The sequence below is a fragment of the Betta splendens genome, chromosome 2 (assembly GCF_900634795.4).
Source record: "Betta splendens chromosome 2, fBetSpl5.4, whole genome shotgun sequence".
Taxonomy (NCBI): domain Eukaryota; kingdom Metazoa; phylum Chordata; class Actinopteri; order Anabantiformes; family Osphronemidae; genus Betta; species Betta splendens.
Window position 1 is genome coordinate 26,548,512 of NC_040882.2, and position 16,828 is coordinate 26,565,339.

Sequence of the window (16,828 nt, forward strand, 5' to 3'; positions counted from 1 at the left end):
TTTGTGTTTAGGTGGAGAGCTGCACAGCGCCCCCTGTGGACAGCTCAGGTTCTACATCTGCTCCACCAGGTGAGATATAAAAGGAAGGACTGTTTACTCTGAGACAAAAGCTCTCACATTCTCTGGCACATTTCTTCTGGGCTGTTACTGGGCTATTACTGGGCTATTACTGGGCTGTTACTGGGCTATTACTGGGCTGTTACTGGGCTATTACTGGGCTGTTACTGGGCTATTACTGGGCTGTTACTGGGCTGTTACTGGGCTATTACTGGGCTGTTACTGGGCTATTACTGGGCTATTACTGGGCTGTTACTGGGCTGTTACTGGGCTATTACTGGGCTGTTACTGGGCTATTACTGGGCTGTTACTGGGCTATTACTGGGCTATTACTGGGCTGTTACTGGGCTTTTACCGGGCTGTTACTGGGCTTTTACCGGGCTGTTACCGGGCTGTTACCGGGCTGTTACTGGGCTGTTACTGGGCTTTTACCTGGCTGTTACTGGGCTATTACTGGGATGTTACTGGACTTACTGGACTGTTGCTGTGTTGCTGTGTTTGTCTCCAGCTGTTGCACCTCCGTCCTCCCCAGCAGGAAACCAGTCGATCCAGGTGAGTTCACTTGTGCTCAGCAGCCATTTTGTGTCATTGATGTGTCCATGTGGCAACTACTGTAACACATCTGCCAAAAATAACCAAAAAATTAAAATAACAGTTAACTGATTCATTCATACCTTCACTGTAAGGCATGAGTCGGTTCATTGAGGGGCTGTTTGGGAGTTTCTGATCCATATCACCACGCATTCACTGCCTCCTCCATAGAGCTTGTTCCCGGTGTGAGTTTGTTTGACACTGTGTGGAGTAAGAGCGACCTGCTGGTGGAGGAGATTCTCCACTCATCCTCCTTCCTCGGAGCTCTGGCTTCAGGTCGCCTGACAGAGCAGTGTTACACCCGCTTCCTCCAGCAGGAGGCGCTGTACCTGCGCAGAGTCAGCATCACGCTGCAGGTCAGAGGCCGACGCTTTTAGTCCGTTTGTGTGGCTCACTCCACACGTCAGCATTGTATATAACTTCAGTATTAAAAACCTTGTGTTGCAGAAAAAAAAATATGTTAGAACAGAGTCAAAATGGAGGCACTCAGTTAGTTTGCATTGTTGGGTTATGAGTCCTCGTCCTCTGTATATAACCTATGTTTGTAGTGTAGTAGACTGTGGGTGAAGAACTACACCTGAGCAGCCTCTTGTTTCTTTCAGTTTTCCTCTCTCTATTCTCTCTAAGGTTGAGCCACAGCAGTGACCTGAACCTGTGCGACTGGTTGGTGACGCATCTTATTTCCTCCCTCAGACCCTGACTGCTCGTCTGCAGGAAGACGACGGCATGAGGGCACTTCTGCTGGACACACTTCAACACTACAGGAGCAGAGTGGAGGTTTGACCCCTCAGCATCTCTGACAACTCAAACCACAATTAGGTCTCGCTTCAGAAAATGAACAAGCACGGCTGAAATAAGAAGAATTGACCATTTCTCTTTTCATTATCAAACTAATGACACAAATCACACAAAGTTCTGTGGAAAAAGGCCCGAACTTGTTTTAATTGTGTAGTGGCCCTGATCCTCTTTCAAACTGTAACATTACTTTAAAAACTGTGTTTACCAGCAGGAAAAATGCTCCAAGGTCACAGCTTGTCTGAAAACAACGCTGTACAATGATGAAACCTTCTAAATCCTTTTCACAATTTGACACCAGAACATTCTTTAGAAAACAGGGATCAACGTGAAATGGAGCATTTAACTAAATGGAACTCTTATGTACAGTGTTGAATAATCCCGAGTCATTACACTGAGAGGAAAATATATTTTGTAAAACAAACAGACATCTGCATCATGACAGAACCGGAGTGAAGTGAACGCTTTTGTTTTGTGGCTGTGTCGCGTGTTTCGGGTCAGAGCTCTGACGCACCCCCCCCCCCAGAGTGGCTCCACCTGCCCCTGCAGGCCTTTCATTCTGTGGTGTTAGAGGATCCCGTCTACTGGCTGGTGGCGCTATCGGCTCGAGCCTCGCTCCGTGAATTCCTGGCTGGGGAACTGCTCCCTGAGCGGGTCCGACCTGAGCCTCAGGCTGTGAACCGGACCCTGTACCAGACGTGGAGCAGAGACGGCCTGCTCGAGGCCGCGTGGACGCAGAGGTACCTGTTACAGACCCTCCTCGTTCTTTACTGCATGTCCACAGTACACGCAGTACTTCAATATTCACCTGCAGGTGGAGGGGTGTACATACGATACATATGCAGTACTACCCACTCTAAACAGCAGCGCTAGAAGCTTCAGGAGTAGACGTGAGGATTTACCGGTTCTTTAAGGTCACACTGTGAATTTGCATAATGGAAAACGAGGATCCACCTTTTTTGCATCTTCGATCACGTTGACTTTTATTTTACCAGTAGTTTTAGAGAAGCTTTTGCTGCATGTTTCTCTTGTGACGCCGTCAACTTTACCGGTGCAGAGTTTATTTTCTGTTAGCCCAGACTACACACAGTGTGTGTGTGTGTGTGTGTGTGTGTGTGTGTGTGTGTGTGTGTGTGTGTGTGTGTGTGTGTGTGTGTGTGTGTGTGTGTGTGTGTGTGTGTGTGTGTGTGTGTGTGTGTGTGTGTGACAGGTACAGAGCCATGATTGAGGAACACCAGAACCAGATGGACGTGTTTAAAGCCATTAACATCTTCAGAGCACACATGATGGGCCAGAAGAGCTTCTACAAGTCTGTGTAAGAACATATCAGTCTGTGCTTTACTATGATAAATTGCCTCTGGCGCCGGTCACAGCCCTTTAAAAGTGTGTTTCTGCTGCAGCGTCTGTGATGTTGAGGATGAAGGGTGAGGAAGAGGAAGGACCAGGTCAAGTGACTCCACCACAGAACTTCATAGGTGTCATTTGCTTTACCTGACTGAAACTGTGCCATTCAGATGGTGATGGGCTCAGTTCATGACAAGCTACAAAGCAGCATAAAGATGAAAAGTAGGATTTGAAGTCATTTTGATTTGGATTAGTGAATTTTATATTGCAGAATGTTTAATTGTTTGCTAGCTGAGGACATAAGGGTTCCAGTTATTGGACCTCTGACTAACTTTTCCACTGTCGTTCAGTCTGAGCTGCATGCAGTGTTTCTGCACACAATCTGCATACTGCTTCCTGCTTAGATAACAAAGGTTCAGGTTCCACTTCTGGATGTGTTGGTCACCTGCTTAAAAAGGTTTCCCAAACTTCCCTTTATCCCATTTGAATATGTATCAGTGTAGCATGACGGCTTCTCATGCAAGAAACCTGAGGCCTTGAAGTTTAAACCGCGCCGGCAACAACCGCTTCATTAAAACCCTCAAGGCAATTAACAAAAACTGAATTTTGGTTTATTGCATTAAAAAAGACTCTTCAATTATGTGTAAAAGTATTTTTTAAACTAATATTTTTGAGAAGTATTGTCTACTTTTTTTGTTAATTTTGGCTGAATAAAATTATAAAGGGAAGTAAAGTGGAATCCCTTTTACTTAGAGTCTTAACGCTATGTTAAGATATTGTGTCTCTGTGACGCGTGTTTAATGCTGTTCTGAGATGCTCTGTCTCCCTCTGCAGGCGGAAACACGACACTGCACCGTCACTATTTCTAATATACAGTAACTTTAGGCTATCACTGCTTTAATAAAACTTTATTTATTTTATAACTATATTTCAGCATTTTTTCTGGAACTCTAATAATTTTTTATACTTATATACTTTTTAGTACCTTACATTTAGGACATTTGTGTTTCCTATTAAAATTGAATCTAGATAAATACAGGTATAAGCAGTAACAGTATTTCTCTACAAAGGATTTACAATAATATAATTGCTAATATTGTCAAACCGCCAATAATACATTCATTAGTATTACCATTATTGCTACTTCTGACTTCTGGCTTTTTAAACTTTTGCTCTAAGTATACAGGGCCCCATCATATATAATCATAACTGTAGTGCTGTAAATTTTGTAAAAAAATTTTTGCTGTTTAATCCCAGAATATTGTAATGACTTGAAACCATCTGCAGTACATATGAATAATTAAATTACGGTTTCTTTTCCAGCTATTACAAAAAACTGCTTTTATATTATTATTACTGTACTTATACTGGTAAAGATACCTGATTTAATTAGGAATAAGTCTCCGCTAGACTTTGAAACAACAACAAACAAGCGGCTCTAATAAATAAAGACAAGCTCGTTTTGAAATAATTCCTTTTTGTGCATCACACGATTAACATAAGTCGCTGTAGCACAATTGGCCAATACAGATGGATTCCATGCTAAAGTTCCAGTTAGTTGATCCTAAATTCAAGCTCCTGAACTTTGTTCAATTTAATTATAACTATTTGATTTGTAAAATAGCTTTTGACCCAAGCGTGTCACGTTATCATACGTTGTAATACCACCTGTGGCCGCTAGGGCGGGTTTGCCTCCTGCCCCCGGAACCTGTGCCCGATATACAGTTTGAAAACAGTGATAAAACGAGCTGCGCGTGCATTTTGGAAAAGGAAGTGAAGTGCCCCATTATTCTACCGATTCATTCTTATTAGGGTCAAATATCTGTATTATCATAGTTACAGCCACAGCAGGACACAGCAGGACCCACGGGCCGCACAGGAAGACAACAACATGGCTTTGCTCTGTTTTTTTGGGACAGAAATGATCCAGAAAGGACCAAATAAGGTGAAGAGGGGCCAACAATAAAAGCGAGCCCAGGGGCTCACGCGGCCATGTTGCTCGCGCCATCAACAAAGTAGCAGAAGCACGTTTCCTTCAGTTTTACACAACTGTGTGTTGAATTCTTCCCGTGTCACCCGTTTGAGCGTCCGGGCGCGGGTTCGGGTGGAGGCGCGCGCCCACGGGTTCATCGTGACCTGCCCTTGTGCTGTGATCCGGCGCGTGGACAGACACGCGCGCTGCACCTCTCACAGAGAGAGGGAGAAAGAGAGAGAGCGCGAGAGGGGAGGCGGAACCCTCCATCTGCCCTGCTCGGTGACCGACCCGTCATCGGAGGAGAAGCGGTTCATCGCCACCGTTTTCCTTCGGCTTCACTTTCGGCTGCGGGGATAATGTCATAGAGGAGGAGAGGAGGAAGTCACCATGGGAGACGTCTGGAGGCTAAATATAGGCTATGCCCCGGACTGCACCACCGCCGCCACCTGCGCCCCCACCCGGTACCGGTAAGTCACAGAGACGGAGCCGAACGGCCCGTCCGCCGCGCGCCGGTGCCGGTGCCGGCGGCGGCCCGGTACCGATGCTAGCTGACCCGTGAAAGGACGTGTGAGGTCTCGTGAGGTCGGGTTACCGTTCAGCCATGTTGCAGGAGAGCGAGCGGGGGGCGGGAGGGTGATGGCCGGTTCCTGACACCTGCCCCCGTTACCGGTCACAAAAACAGCCGTTAGAATACCCGAGCCAGCGGCGCCGCGGGACGAGCTCCGCCGCCGCCCCCGGGACTGACTTTGTGACTCGGTGCGGTGGGGTCTGACGGCCGTGCAGCCATGTTGCGGGGGGTGGGGGTGGCACGCATAACTAGCTAACGGCGGGGCTCCGCGGGCTTCGACACCCACCGACCGACACCGGGAGAGGGGCCGGGGCTCACGTCCGCTCCCCCCGGATGCGGCGCAGCAGAATCCCGGGCTGTGTCGCCTAGAGACGGACACGGGAGGCTGAACGAGACGGGGTCGACCGGTGAACCGAGGATGGATGGGTTGTCGCGTTTTAAAATTTTAGTTTAATCCCGTTTATTTTAGGACAGTTTTGCAAAATGTTATTATTTATTCTTACTTATTTATATTTTAGAAATTTATTGCATTGATCAAATGTATTTTTAACAAATTGGTTATATTTTTATATTTTTTTTCAATGGCCAGTTTGTAAATTCTCCTACAGGTTTCATTCAGATGTCTTTAACTACTATATTTTTAAGTAGCCTCATTATTTTCTATGCGACTATATTGTGATAATTGCTATTATCTATTTGATTTGTTTCTTGTTTGTTGTTATTTGTTTTAGCCCCACTGAAGAGCTAATGCCCATTATCAATTACAACTATCATTTGGTCAATCAATCAATTAGTTTATGAAACAGCAGAACATACTAAAAATTATTTATTATGTTCCAAGAGACGAAGGTGAGCTCTTCAGATGCCTCCTGGTTTCTGATTTACAGCCCAAATCTGAAAGGTCCTGAAAGGACCTGATCATTTAATAGCATTTTTATTAGCTTATCTTATGTTGTTATACTTGAGCAAACCCTGTAATTTAGAAACATTTTTATTTCTACGAAAAAATCATTGCGGCTCATAATCTTATCTAATTAGAATTGAATAAATATTTATTGCCCTAACAGAACAATGAGAAACAAAAGCATATATAAACTAACTCTCTATGCTAAGATGTTTACAATGCAACATCGTTAATTGCTTTTATTAAAAATATGCATTTGTTCAACAGTGGGGTAAACCGCTCACATAGAATATTAAATAGCAATCATTTGAATTTTTGTGCTTTTTCACCTTGCTTGGGGCTGTCATTTGTTATGTAACCGTTTTTTTACGTACGTTGGTACAAAGCAAAGCTGATGTGTTAAGTCTTCTTCCCTGGAAGGGCGAGAAGTGATCAGGGTTAATAGCTGATGGCAGGTGGAAGTGGTTATTGATGATTATTGATCATAATTGCTGATTGTTTGTCATTGGGAAGGTCAGGGCAGGAGGCAACACAGCAGGGTCCGTTACCATGGCGATAATGAGATGATTTATCCCCTTATTATTGGGCCTTTTCCATTCAATAATTTATTTATTCACAGATTGGCTTTGTTCATACTGTATTCCTTCTCCTTTTCTCTCCTTTCTCTTTGTTTCCATCTCCATCCTCTTCTGCCCTCTCTTGCCCTTCATCCTTGCTGTTGGTCGTTTTATCGCTTCTCGTCTCAATCCATCTTCTTTTTTCCTATTTCACCTCCTCTCCCTCGACCCATCTCTTTCTCCTTCTTCCAGGTCAATGAGAGCCAGCAGCAGCTCAGCCTGAACACCAAATCCTCCCTCATTTTCTCTCCTTTAACTCACTCTCCTCTTGCTTTTTCTCTATCATGCTCTCTTTGCTTCCATATGTTAAAAAACACAGTCGTCTTATTTTAGCAACGCTGCCTTCCTCCTCCTCTCCTTCCTCCTCTTCCTTCTCACTTGCACTCTCTCTCTCTTCTGAGTTTTGACTCTCTCTCTTTTTACGAACACACACACACTGGAAAATGAAGCGTGGGTCGAGTGTGTTGCAGCCTCCCTCTGATGCAGCTAAACGACACACACAGCCTTCGAACACACACGTAAGGATACACACCAGCGATGACGCCCGCTTGCTGAGTGCGCCTGACACACGTGCCACAGGTTCCAGTCCCTTCCCAGCAGCAACCTCTCTGTTCAGCCCTGATGTCAGTACCAAGATGGCGTCTGACCTTCTGATCAGGCTGTCAGGTAACACACACGTAGCATCAATTGTCTGCTTTTGTTTTATCGTCCAAATAATCATCATTTTACTCACTGCACCTTCAACCTGAGGAGTTGATGATCATAATGAAATTGCTTAAACAAAATTTATTTTATTCTCTATTTTCGGTCTATAACGGCCTTTTTTATAAGTATTCTCACAAATTTTCACCAATGCTTTTCCCATTTCTAAGAAGTCTTTTTGCAGTAACATCTTACCTACAGTCAAAACCTGCTTCGTTCACTAATTGATTAATGAGGTGAAATATTCGGACACACCCCTCATTTCAGCATTTTCTCCTAACGCTGCCACTCAGATGTATTCAGTCAGTCAAAGTGGAAGGATGTATTCATCCTGTTTTAACCCTTTTTTTCTCCAAGTGGGACTTGCTTGATTTATTCTTCATCTCTCCTGTATATCCAATAATACACACAACAACAAAACTGCCCCTGTGCTGCTTTATTGTTGGTGTCCCGTACCTTTGGCCATGTGTTGTACAAACCTCTACTGGTGAGCTGAGTTCAGTCAGAGGCTGTAATAGGAACTCCTCTGTAATCTATTTACAGATTAATCAAATCACACTCACACTTTCTCTCTTGTTTTCAGAGGCCACCCAGAAGGCTCAGGTGCATCCTGGGAGCCGTGCAGAGCCTCAGCGGCGTGAGGCGCTTCTGGAGGTTCAGGGAGGCCAGCAGGATGAGCCTGGCCTCGCTCTGTCACCAGACGGACCTGGGGCAAGTCCTGAACCACCGTCGCTCACGCACACGCCTGATGGCAACGCTGCTGCAGACACACTGGCTTCAGACCTGCTCAGGAAACTGGCAGGTAACGTCTGGGTGTTACAATATTGGCAGTGTTAGGTTAAGTTATAATAGAAAAATAATCTCTGATTAATTTATTAAATTATTAATGAAAGTCCAAGTTATTATCATGATGCCTTCTATGCTGGTAAGATGCCTGATTGTCTTAAGCCAGACATGACCAGTTTTTAAATGTTCTCTGTACATTTCTGACTGTTGACTGACTTGTGATTTTGCAACTGTCTGCGTACTTGTATAAGCATTTACTACAGATGCACTGACAGATTTTTGACCAATTACAGAGCGTCAGGAGGTGAACTGCTTGGGCGTGAGGGTCAAAGAGGAAGAAGAGCCCGTTGAAGTTGACACAATAGTTATGGCCGATCACATCAACGACCGAACTATCACGAAGGACGTGAAAACATCTTCACCAAAAATCTCCAGCTACCATCTTTTCTCTATGAAAACAGAAAACCAGAGTCTTAAAGGCACCAAGATGGCTGAGCAGTTGCACACTGGAGCCAAAATGGCGGACCAATGTCTTCTTGGCCTGAAATTGGAAGACACATTTTTTACTGGAGGCTGCCAGGCTGGCTTTAAGACAGGTGATGGTGCCATTTCTGGAGCCAGCAAGTTTGAGATTAAAGTTAAAATGGAGGATAATGGTGTCTCTGGGCCCAACATGGGTGATAACCTGCTCTCTGGAGCCAAAATGGAGGAGCAGCTTCTCTTTAAAGCAAAAATTGCAGAGCGGCCGTTCTCCAGAGCAAAAATGAGCGGCATGTCCTTCTCTGGAGTCAAGACAGAAGAGTGGCCTCTTCCTGGAGCCAAGATAGTTGACCAAGGCTTTTCAAGGACAAAGACCGAGGAGCAGCTCATCTTTGGAGCTAAGATGGAAGACCAGTTGACCTCTGGTGCCAAGATGGCCGACCAGTGCCTCAGAGCTGTGCTGTGGCAGGACATGTCCGTGAACCTGGCGTCCACATTGTTGCACCAGCTTTCAGGTAACACACACAAACACTTTGTCAGCTACAGTAACACAAGGGGAAAGGTTTAGAGTTTGGCCTCTATTTCATAACACAGGAAAGCAAAATATCCTGAAGGGAAGAAACATAGACGTCCAGAGTGTGACCCCAGTCCTATGAAAAATTTCTGGCAGATGAAAACACCACCATGTTAGCAGAAGTAGAGACTCTTTTTAGCCGTCAGAAAACAGAATACAGGAAGCTTGTCCAGAAAGGTTGGATAGGCATCACTTAATATAAGAGGCAGGGTCCAAAATGTATGTTCAGAATTAATATGTGGCTCCAGCTACAGTACAGATCTGCAGTTACACTACTGGTTGCTTTTGTGACAGTGGTTAATGTAGTTTGCAGCTACACTGTGTATTACTGGCATCAAAAAATTACTCACCCCCAGTTCCTCTCATCATCCAGATACAGATGAGATCAAGACATCTGGACAAATGCTATATTTGAATCCTTGTCTTAGCTTGAACAACTTAAATAGTGAAAAGAAGCAGCAGCAGTGCTAAAGGCTGAGACTCTGGGTAGAAGTTAAATTAAGCTTTAGCGTCTTTCTGAATTAAAAGTCATGATGACAATAATTGCACTATAATTGCAATAAAACATTTTTGCCAATGTGGTGCCATAAACAGAACTAATCACATGGCGTCCGGGGATTTAAATATTCTGATTCATTTATTCATGTTTTAATAGTGAAATTCTGTAGTATTTTCTCTTTTGCTAACATTAGCTGAGCAGCTACACATTCATCCCTACATTAAGCTGCTGGAGGCTCAATAGTCTCAGTTCTGTTTTTTTATTTTGTGTGATTGTCATGAATGAGATTTCAACCTGTTTTCAAAGTTGTATCAAATGTATTAAAAGGTGTTAACTTGTTAAATCCTGCAGAATGAGCCTCTCTGAGACAACGTGACTGCGTTGTGTTTTATTCGATTCAAACACCTTCAAGGACTTGGTTCCAGTCGTATAAAGTCTACTTTAAACTTATGGACACACTCCGCTGACCTCAGTCACCTATAGACCATGTCTGTGCACATTTCTTTCACTAGTGCTTTATTAAATGCAGCTACTTGTGAAGCAGTGGGAAATCTGTAGACCAAGCAGGACACTCAGGTTGTTGATTTCTTGGAAGCATCCATTTGATGGTTTCACTTCTACACGTCTTTTTCGAATTCAGTTGCAGCAAGTTTCTGGAGATGACACTGTTTATAGCAAATCATATTTTCTTTTGATCTTTCTATATTTTGTAGTGAAACCCTTCTCAACGAAACTGTATATAAGAAAGTCTGATTCGCCTTAATCAGATTTCTGTAAACATTTTACTCTGAGTTGCCTGGCGGGTATATGCTAGCTCATTTCAATATACGTTGAATGTAAACGTCACAATAAAAACATAAATAAATAAACAAAATAAATTAATTGTCGCTGTCTTTCCACAGAGAGAGTCAGTAAATCCAACAATCAGCTGGTGGAGAGGATGAGTCCACCCATCAGAACCAGGTACCGTCACACTTCCTGTGGGGTTGACCCCATGACCTCTACCCACACAGCTCGGCGTGTGCTTTTACCGTGCATGACTGTGTGTGTGCTGCTCCTTCTGTAGCCCTGACCCGAAGGTGAACATGGACCCACTTCGCTCCCCTCCACTGTTGAGCTCCCAGGAACCTCCACTTGGTAAAATGTGTGCACTCATGTACAGTAAGACACAGGGTGAAGGAGACGGTGGGAATAGCTACTCCTCCATCAGAGCGTTCAGATGAAGCCACAGTGACACTGTGTGAGAACACTCAGCAGCTCCTGTTTACTTGAGGAGGCGTAGATCTTTGAGTGTTGAGAACTGTCTCATGGGAGCGTTTTTTATTCACATACTGACTCAGTGTTGTGCTTATCATTGTTTCTTAGCTTTCCAATCTCGCTGTGACGCGCAGTAATGAAACTGACACCGTCAGTCAGAGTGGAAGGATTAAAGGAGCTAACAGGCTCAACATTACCACTGATCCAAATGATATTAGCGTGATTAGCAGCATGTGCTGTCATGTTCCTTAAAGGAAAAGGCCGCGTTTCTTCACGTAGCACATTTTATACAGCCCAACACATGTGAAACAATAGAAAATGTTCAAAAAGCAACAGTTGAACTCTATTTTCATCATATAGTTAAACACTTTAATTTTATATTTTATTCCAGGCAGTGAATAATATTTAAGTTCTATCCTTCAAGTAGCTTCTACAGGCTTTTCTAAGGCTTTGAACTTTTATCTTCACTGCGCTGACATGATCAAATAAATATTTTGGACGGGTTTGTTTTGTCTGCAGTGTTTATATTATATATTTTATGTTTTAGAGGCGGGCTCTGTGTATGCTCTTATGGATTTATGCTGCCACCAACTTGCCCTTTGGGTTTATCATAAATACGGTGCTGTAGTGAAGTCTCTAAGTTGTTTCAGTAATAACTTCCACAGGGGCTCATCATGAATAGATTTTGCAGTACAAAGAAAAAGGGGAATTATGGCATCCAAAGATTTATTTCATGAACCACTAAAGAGAATAATAAACACGTGTGTCTCTCTTCTCACAGGAAGCCAAAGCAGCCTGAGCAGAGATCCAAGCACAGGTTGCTCTTACTTCTACAGGTAACAAGCTGTTGTTTGTCCTATAAACCAAGTATTACATTTTCCAAAGATCCACCTCAGGAAACCGATGTTCACCATCACCTTCTTACCACAGCTGGCATCTTTTCCATTGGTTTCACACATGTTTTGCATCCTTTTCAAAGCTCTTAATACACAATTCAAACAAACTGGAGGAACTACATCAAACAGAAGCTAACATTAGCTAACGTGGCTAACCACCCACTGGCTGTAGCTTTATGTTTACTGCAAATGACACATGCTGTATATCAACATGGAGCCCACCTACCACAGTGATTAAACGTGTTCCCCAACCTTCAAACTTCCCCCAGGTGTCACGTCTGTGGCTTTGAGACGGACCTCCGTGCCCTTTTCCAGAGTCACATGACAGAACATCGGCAGTGGGAGCGCAGCTCGTTCTCGCTGCACTGCTGCGTGTGCGACCACTCCACCAATCAGGAGGCAGAGATGAGGGTTCATGCCGACACGCACGTACAGGGCGACACGGGAGTCAGCGGAGACATGAGGTGCTTTTACGTGTGGAATATTCACTCTAAATATCTGTGATGGTATTTTAGTGAACTACCTGCACTGTGCTGACTTTGTGTACCAGTGCCACCGGTCATAACTGTTAAATATGTTGTGTTGGCAGCGGTGAATAAAGCAGCTGTGAGCAGGTGCTTCATCACCAGCAGGACTCCTGTTGTGCTTTTACTGTGCACATTCTGTCTTTTAAAGAGACGGGGCTGTTTTAACCTCTCTCTCTCCTTCTGGCTCCCAGATGCCCTCCTGACATCCCTCCTGCTGCCTCTGCCGCCTCTTGTAGCGCTCTTGCAGTTGCTATGGCAACCCAGCCCGACAAGAGCGCCTCTGAGCATCGCTGCCGTATCTGCCAGAGGTCGTTTCCCGGGCAACAAGAGCTTCTGGTTCACTTCCAGGGTCATCGCCAAGGCAACCAGTACCGCTGCGACCGGTGCGGCCACCTGACCAGGACAGCCAACAAACTGGTGGAGCACGTTCGCGTGCACACGGGGGAGCGCCCGTTCACCTGCGACCTCTGCCCCTACAGCGCCAAGCGGCGGGACAGTCTGCGCCTGCACTGCAAGGTCAAACACGCCGCGCACATGAGCGGGAACGCGGCGGACGCGCCCAGCGACGTGCACACGCACCGCTCCTACGTGCACGGAGACAATCAGCGTTCCAACAAACACGTGCAGCGGCTGCACACTCCGCTCAGCACGCACACCGCTGCGGCCTCCTCGCTCCCTCCGCTTCACCCCTCGCTCTCTGACCGGGCGGGATGGAAGGATCTGTCTCCTCTCCTGCCCATCACCACACTCATCTCTCTGAAACCACGCCCTTCCTCATCTTCCTCCTCTTCCCCCTCCTCCTCCTCCACCCAGCACTTATTTCTCAGCTACCTTGGTCTGACAACTTCATAAGTGCTTCTTGTGTTTCTCTTCTCTTCTGATCACTCTCCTCCTCTACTTTCTCTCCCCTCCTTTCTTCACAGTCCCCTCATGTTGACTTTCTCCTCATCCTCTCATTTCCTTTCCTTCTCTCTCCTTCCCTCATGCATTGTCTCCTCCCCTACTCCTGTTCCTGTCTTCTCTTCTCATTCCCTCTCTCCCCGCCCTTGTTTCCTCTCCTATCCATTCTCTGGACATTTGAAGCGATGGATGTAAAGCTCTGTAATGTATCCGACGTACTGTCACTCAACACTATGAGAATGTCAGCTACTGTTATGCTCAATGCACTGAAAACACACAGATAAGGAACGTTTTAAATTTATTGAACTTTTGCATCATGCTCGTGATTTTTGCTGCATTCCTGCCTGCTTCAGCTTCTCATATAATCACTGAACTCTTATCTATTTATCTGTGTGACATATTTATTGCCTGTATCTCTTGTCCTTCAGAAGCTCTAAACTCAAAAAAAATCTCCATGCACAAAAATAGAAAATGAAAATTTAATTAAGTAATTCTGTCACTAGTAAACGGCTTAATTTTGTCTCCTGAACATTATTTGACCAAGCAGATGTAAAGACCAAGCCAACATGTTTTGTGGATGTTTAATGGAAATCCATTACCTTTACTGAAGGTTTGACAAAGATTAGTTTTGCAAATGTTTGGTCATATACAAATATTTGGGTGAAATTAAACTAAAGCTGTGACTGTAAACAAATTTGTCCTTTAGTGTTTGAAACAAGGACATTTGTATGTTTTGATAAGATAATTGTTAATTGTTAATAAGAAACTTTCTATGACAAGAATTAAGATAGACCTTTATTCGTCCCACTATGGAGAAATTTCCATGTTACATGTCCATCACAAGGTTATGGTTTAAAAAATAACCTTATAAATAGAAACCACATAAAAACAACTATATCAAACTTGTTTTATATTTTTCTTGAAACCTGATGAATCTGTAAAATAGTTGCTGGTTACGTTAAACCATTTTAGTTTAGTACCTATGATTCAAAGTGATACTAGCTTCGCTGCTGTTTCTTTGAGAATTTTTAAGTCTACGGTTTCTGGAGGACAGTGATGATATTTCTAATATTTGTGTTAATGTATATTGATAATGTATTTGTGTTTACATAACTACACGGGGTCCTACGAGTCCTAAATGTCTTAATTTGAAGTTGCACTATACAGTACTTAGTTAAGACAAAAAAGAATAATTTTAGACACTTAAGCTTTTTTTAACACTAATGACTAAATCAAAAGCATCAGTTTGTTTCTAAGTGTGTAGAAGGAAACTAAAAAAAACCACAGCATCTTTGGTCTTAGGTCACCGTGGAGTCCTCTGAAGGGTTAGGGTTAGAAGGGTTCAGACTGATCCAGCTGTCACTACAGACTATAAGACTAAAATAACTGAAATTACTCTAAAAAATGAGTATTATTCATTATTTTGAATAGGCCATGGAGGAGTCATACGGAAAAAAGTAAAAATGTACAAAGTTACTTCTTCTCTAAAATGCAGTAATTTGACACAAACAACTAAATCATGACCATATTTGTTTTCTCCATAGCTCCTCCCAGCCTACACAGGAGCTGAATGTGAAGCTGATAATTAGACATAGCTTTGGTTTATAATGTGTGAATGTTAGAAGTGAGTGAAATCAACAATAGAGATGCAGAGATTCTCAACTCGGAGATTACCAGAAAATATAAGCAGAAACAGGAAATATAAAAAGACCAGAAACCTGAGCTTGGTTCCAGGTTGAGGGCTAGATGTAGACTGACAGCGTCTGCTTCAAACAGTGTTGAATAGAATTAGAAATATGCTGATTTTAGCTTGCTTCCCCACCAACAGCCCTCTCACCTGAATGTCAGGAAGGTGAGAGGCTCCAACATGTTCAGAGCTCATTGCCGGTTGGAAGTTGGGCCTTTTGTTTCTGATAATGTCCGATTGTCACTGCTGCACATACACAGTCAGTTGTGTTGCTGTAACTGGAACCATTCTCCCTCAAACAACACAGATTTGGCAACCTTTGATTTAGTAATAATTAAAAAAAGGAACAATTACATTTTCTTTCACATTACATTTGGTTTCCTAAATTTAAATTAATTTAAAATATACATTATTCTGTAAGGATGCTGTAAACAAACTTTAGTGAGAATTACTGATATGCTAAATAAAAAAATATTAGCATTAATAAACAAAAAACATAGAGAACCTATAAAACGCGAAGGGCTGTTAGACTGTTTCAGAGATGGGAAAAGATGTTTTATTCAATATGTTCTAGTAAATGATGACATCTCAGGAGCATGATATAAGCATAATATATAACACTGCTTTGACCAAAACAGGTCTCTCTCAAGGCAATTTGAACAAACGCCTGGTAGGTACTGGTACACATTATGAAGTCAGTAAACTGGGCAATTGGTTCTATTTGATGCGTTCATGTAGTGATGAATAGCAGCAAAGTTTTGATATTTTATTTGTTTTTATGACTCTTGCTTCTTGTGTATGTTATGTACTGTTTGCACTTATTAATTAATTTATCAGGATTTTGCTTAAATTAAATGAGTAAATTGTTTATGTTAACTACAGACACATTAGACCCCATAACACCCCCATTACCCCATAACACAGTGAGTTTCAGCTTGTTTCTAAACCCAGAATATGATTTCAAGTTATTCTGAAATGATGGTATGGATCACTTATGAGATGTAAGTTCACTTTTTAAAATAAAATAATTTTGCACGAGTAGTAGAAGAACATCAGCAACAGAAGTAATGTGTTTTGAATGTGACCTTATTAAGAGATACAGAACCAAGGAGGTAGAACTGACTGAAAACTAACCCTGAAACACCTACAAACAGAGCAACTAGAAGAGAAAAGGCTTCACAGGATGTGTCTCTAATCAGTGGTGCTAGACTCTGCATAGCCTGAAAACCGATGTCTGCCTGCACGTTACATCTTAGTTTATTTGCATAAAAAACATAAACAAGCATGAAAAACTTCCCACTCTTTTAGATTTATATGTTATTGTCTCTTTATCTTCTTCATTGAGTTTATTTTATCTACTGTATCCTGTTACGGTTTGCTGCTGCAATGATCAATAAAGTTTTTCCTTGATCTGACTTAGGAAGCATTTCATGATGAAGCATTGTAAACACATTTGTCAATAAAATGGTAAATGTGACAGTTTCCACTCAAACAGTGGTGGTGCCCCCAATGCCAATGGAGGGGCCACCCCTGCCCACCTCTGGTTCTGCACCTGCTCACATGTGGTCAACGTCAGCGAGAGGATCATGTTACAGTGAAGGAGTGGGAACTAAAGGAGTCTAATCTGTTTACTGGTGCAGAGATTTCACAGGACAGTGAGACTTCTCCA

At 43.2% G+C, this 16,828-nt stretch overlaps 2 protein-coding genes across 4 annotated transcripts in view; both read left to right on the plus strand.

The window, feature by feature from the left end:
- The window catches only part of LOC114868699 (uncharacterized), a 6,383-nt gene extending 2,959 nt beyond the window's left edge, over positions 1-3,424 (plus strand). The window contains exons 6-12 of one of the 2 annotated variants that reach the window (XM_029172505.3): positions 12-69; positions 566-609; positions 820-1,004; positions 1,342-1,425; positions 1,945-2,183; positions 2,654-2,758; positions 2,844-3,424. In XM_029172505.3, the coding sequence (XP_029028338.2) occupies positions 12-69; positions 566-609; positions 820-1,004; positions 1,342-1,425; positions 1,945-2,183; positions 2,654-2,758; positions 2,844-2,871 (743 nt within the window). In that variant the 3' untranslated portion in view covers positions 2,872-3,424. Of the gene's footprint in view, positions 1-11; positions 70-565; positions 610-819; positions 1,005-1,341; positions 1,426-1,944; positions 2,184-2,653; positions 2,759-2,843 lie in introns of those variants that run through there. The other variant, XM_055513794.1, reaches the window with a different exon arrangement.
- Positions 3,425-4,850: 1,426 nt separating this feature from the next.
- Positions 4,851-16,574, plus strand: LOC114868135 (zinc finger protein 827-like). Of its 2 annotated transcripts, none has more exons than XM_029171521.3 (9): positions 4,851-5,229; positions 7,044-7,517; positions 8,137-8,355; positions 8,633-9,334; positions 10,795-10,855; positions 10,959-11,029; positions 11,931-11,985; positions 12,315-12,509; positions 12,764-16,574. In XM_029171521.3, the coding sequence occupies exons 2-9, from the start codon at positions 7,295-7,297 to the stop codon at positions 13,422-13,424; spliced, it is 2,187 nt and encodes a 728-aa protein (XP_029027354.1). In that variant the 5' UTR covers positions 4,851-5,229; positions 7,044-7,294; the 3' UTR covers positions 13,425-16,574. The 2 variants fall into 2 exon arrangements, with proteins under 2 accessions (XP_029027354.1, XP_029027363.1); XM_029171530.3 differs by lacking the exon at positions 4,851-5,229 and adding an exon at positions 5,236-5,756.
- The last annotated feature ends 254 nt before the right edge of the window (positions 16,575-16,828 follow it).

What these genes read in the sequence shown, in the direction of transcription:
- LOC114868135 (XM_029171521.3), top strand. Translation starts at nt 7,295, where the DNA reads ATGAAGCGTGGGTCGAGTGTGTTGCAGCCTCCCTCTGATGCAGCTAAA. An exon ending in CCTGCTCAGGAAACTGGCAG is followed by an intron (nt 8,356 to 8,632) that starts GTAACGTCTGGG and finishes GACCAATTACAG; the next exon opens with AGCGTCAGGAGGTGAACTGC. An exon ending in AGTCCACCCATCAGAACCAG is followed by an intron (nt 10,856 to 10,958) that starts GTACCGTCACAC and finishes CTCCTTCTGTAG; the next exon opens with CCCTGACCCGAAGGTGAACA.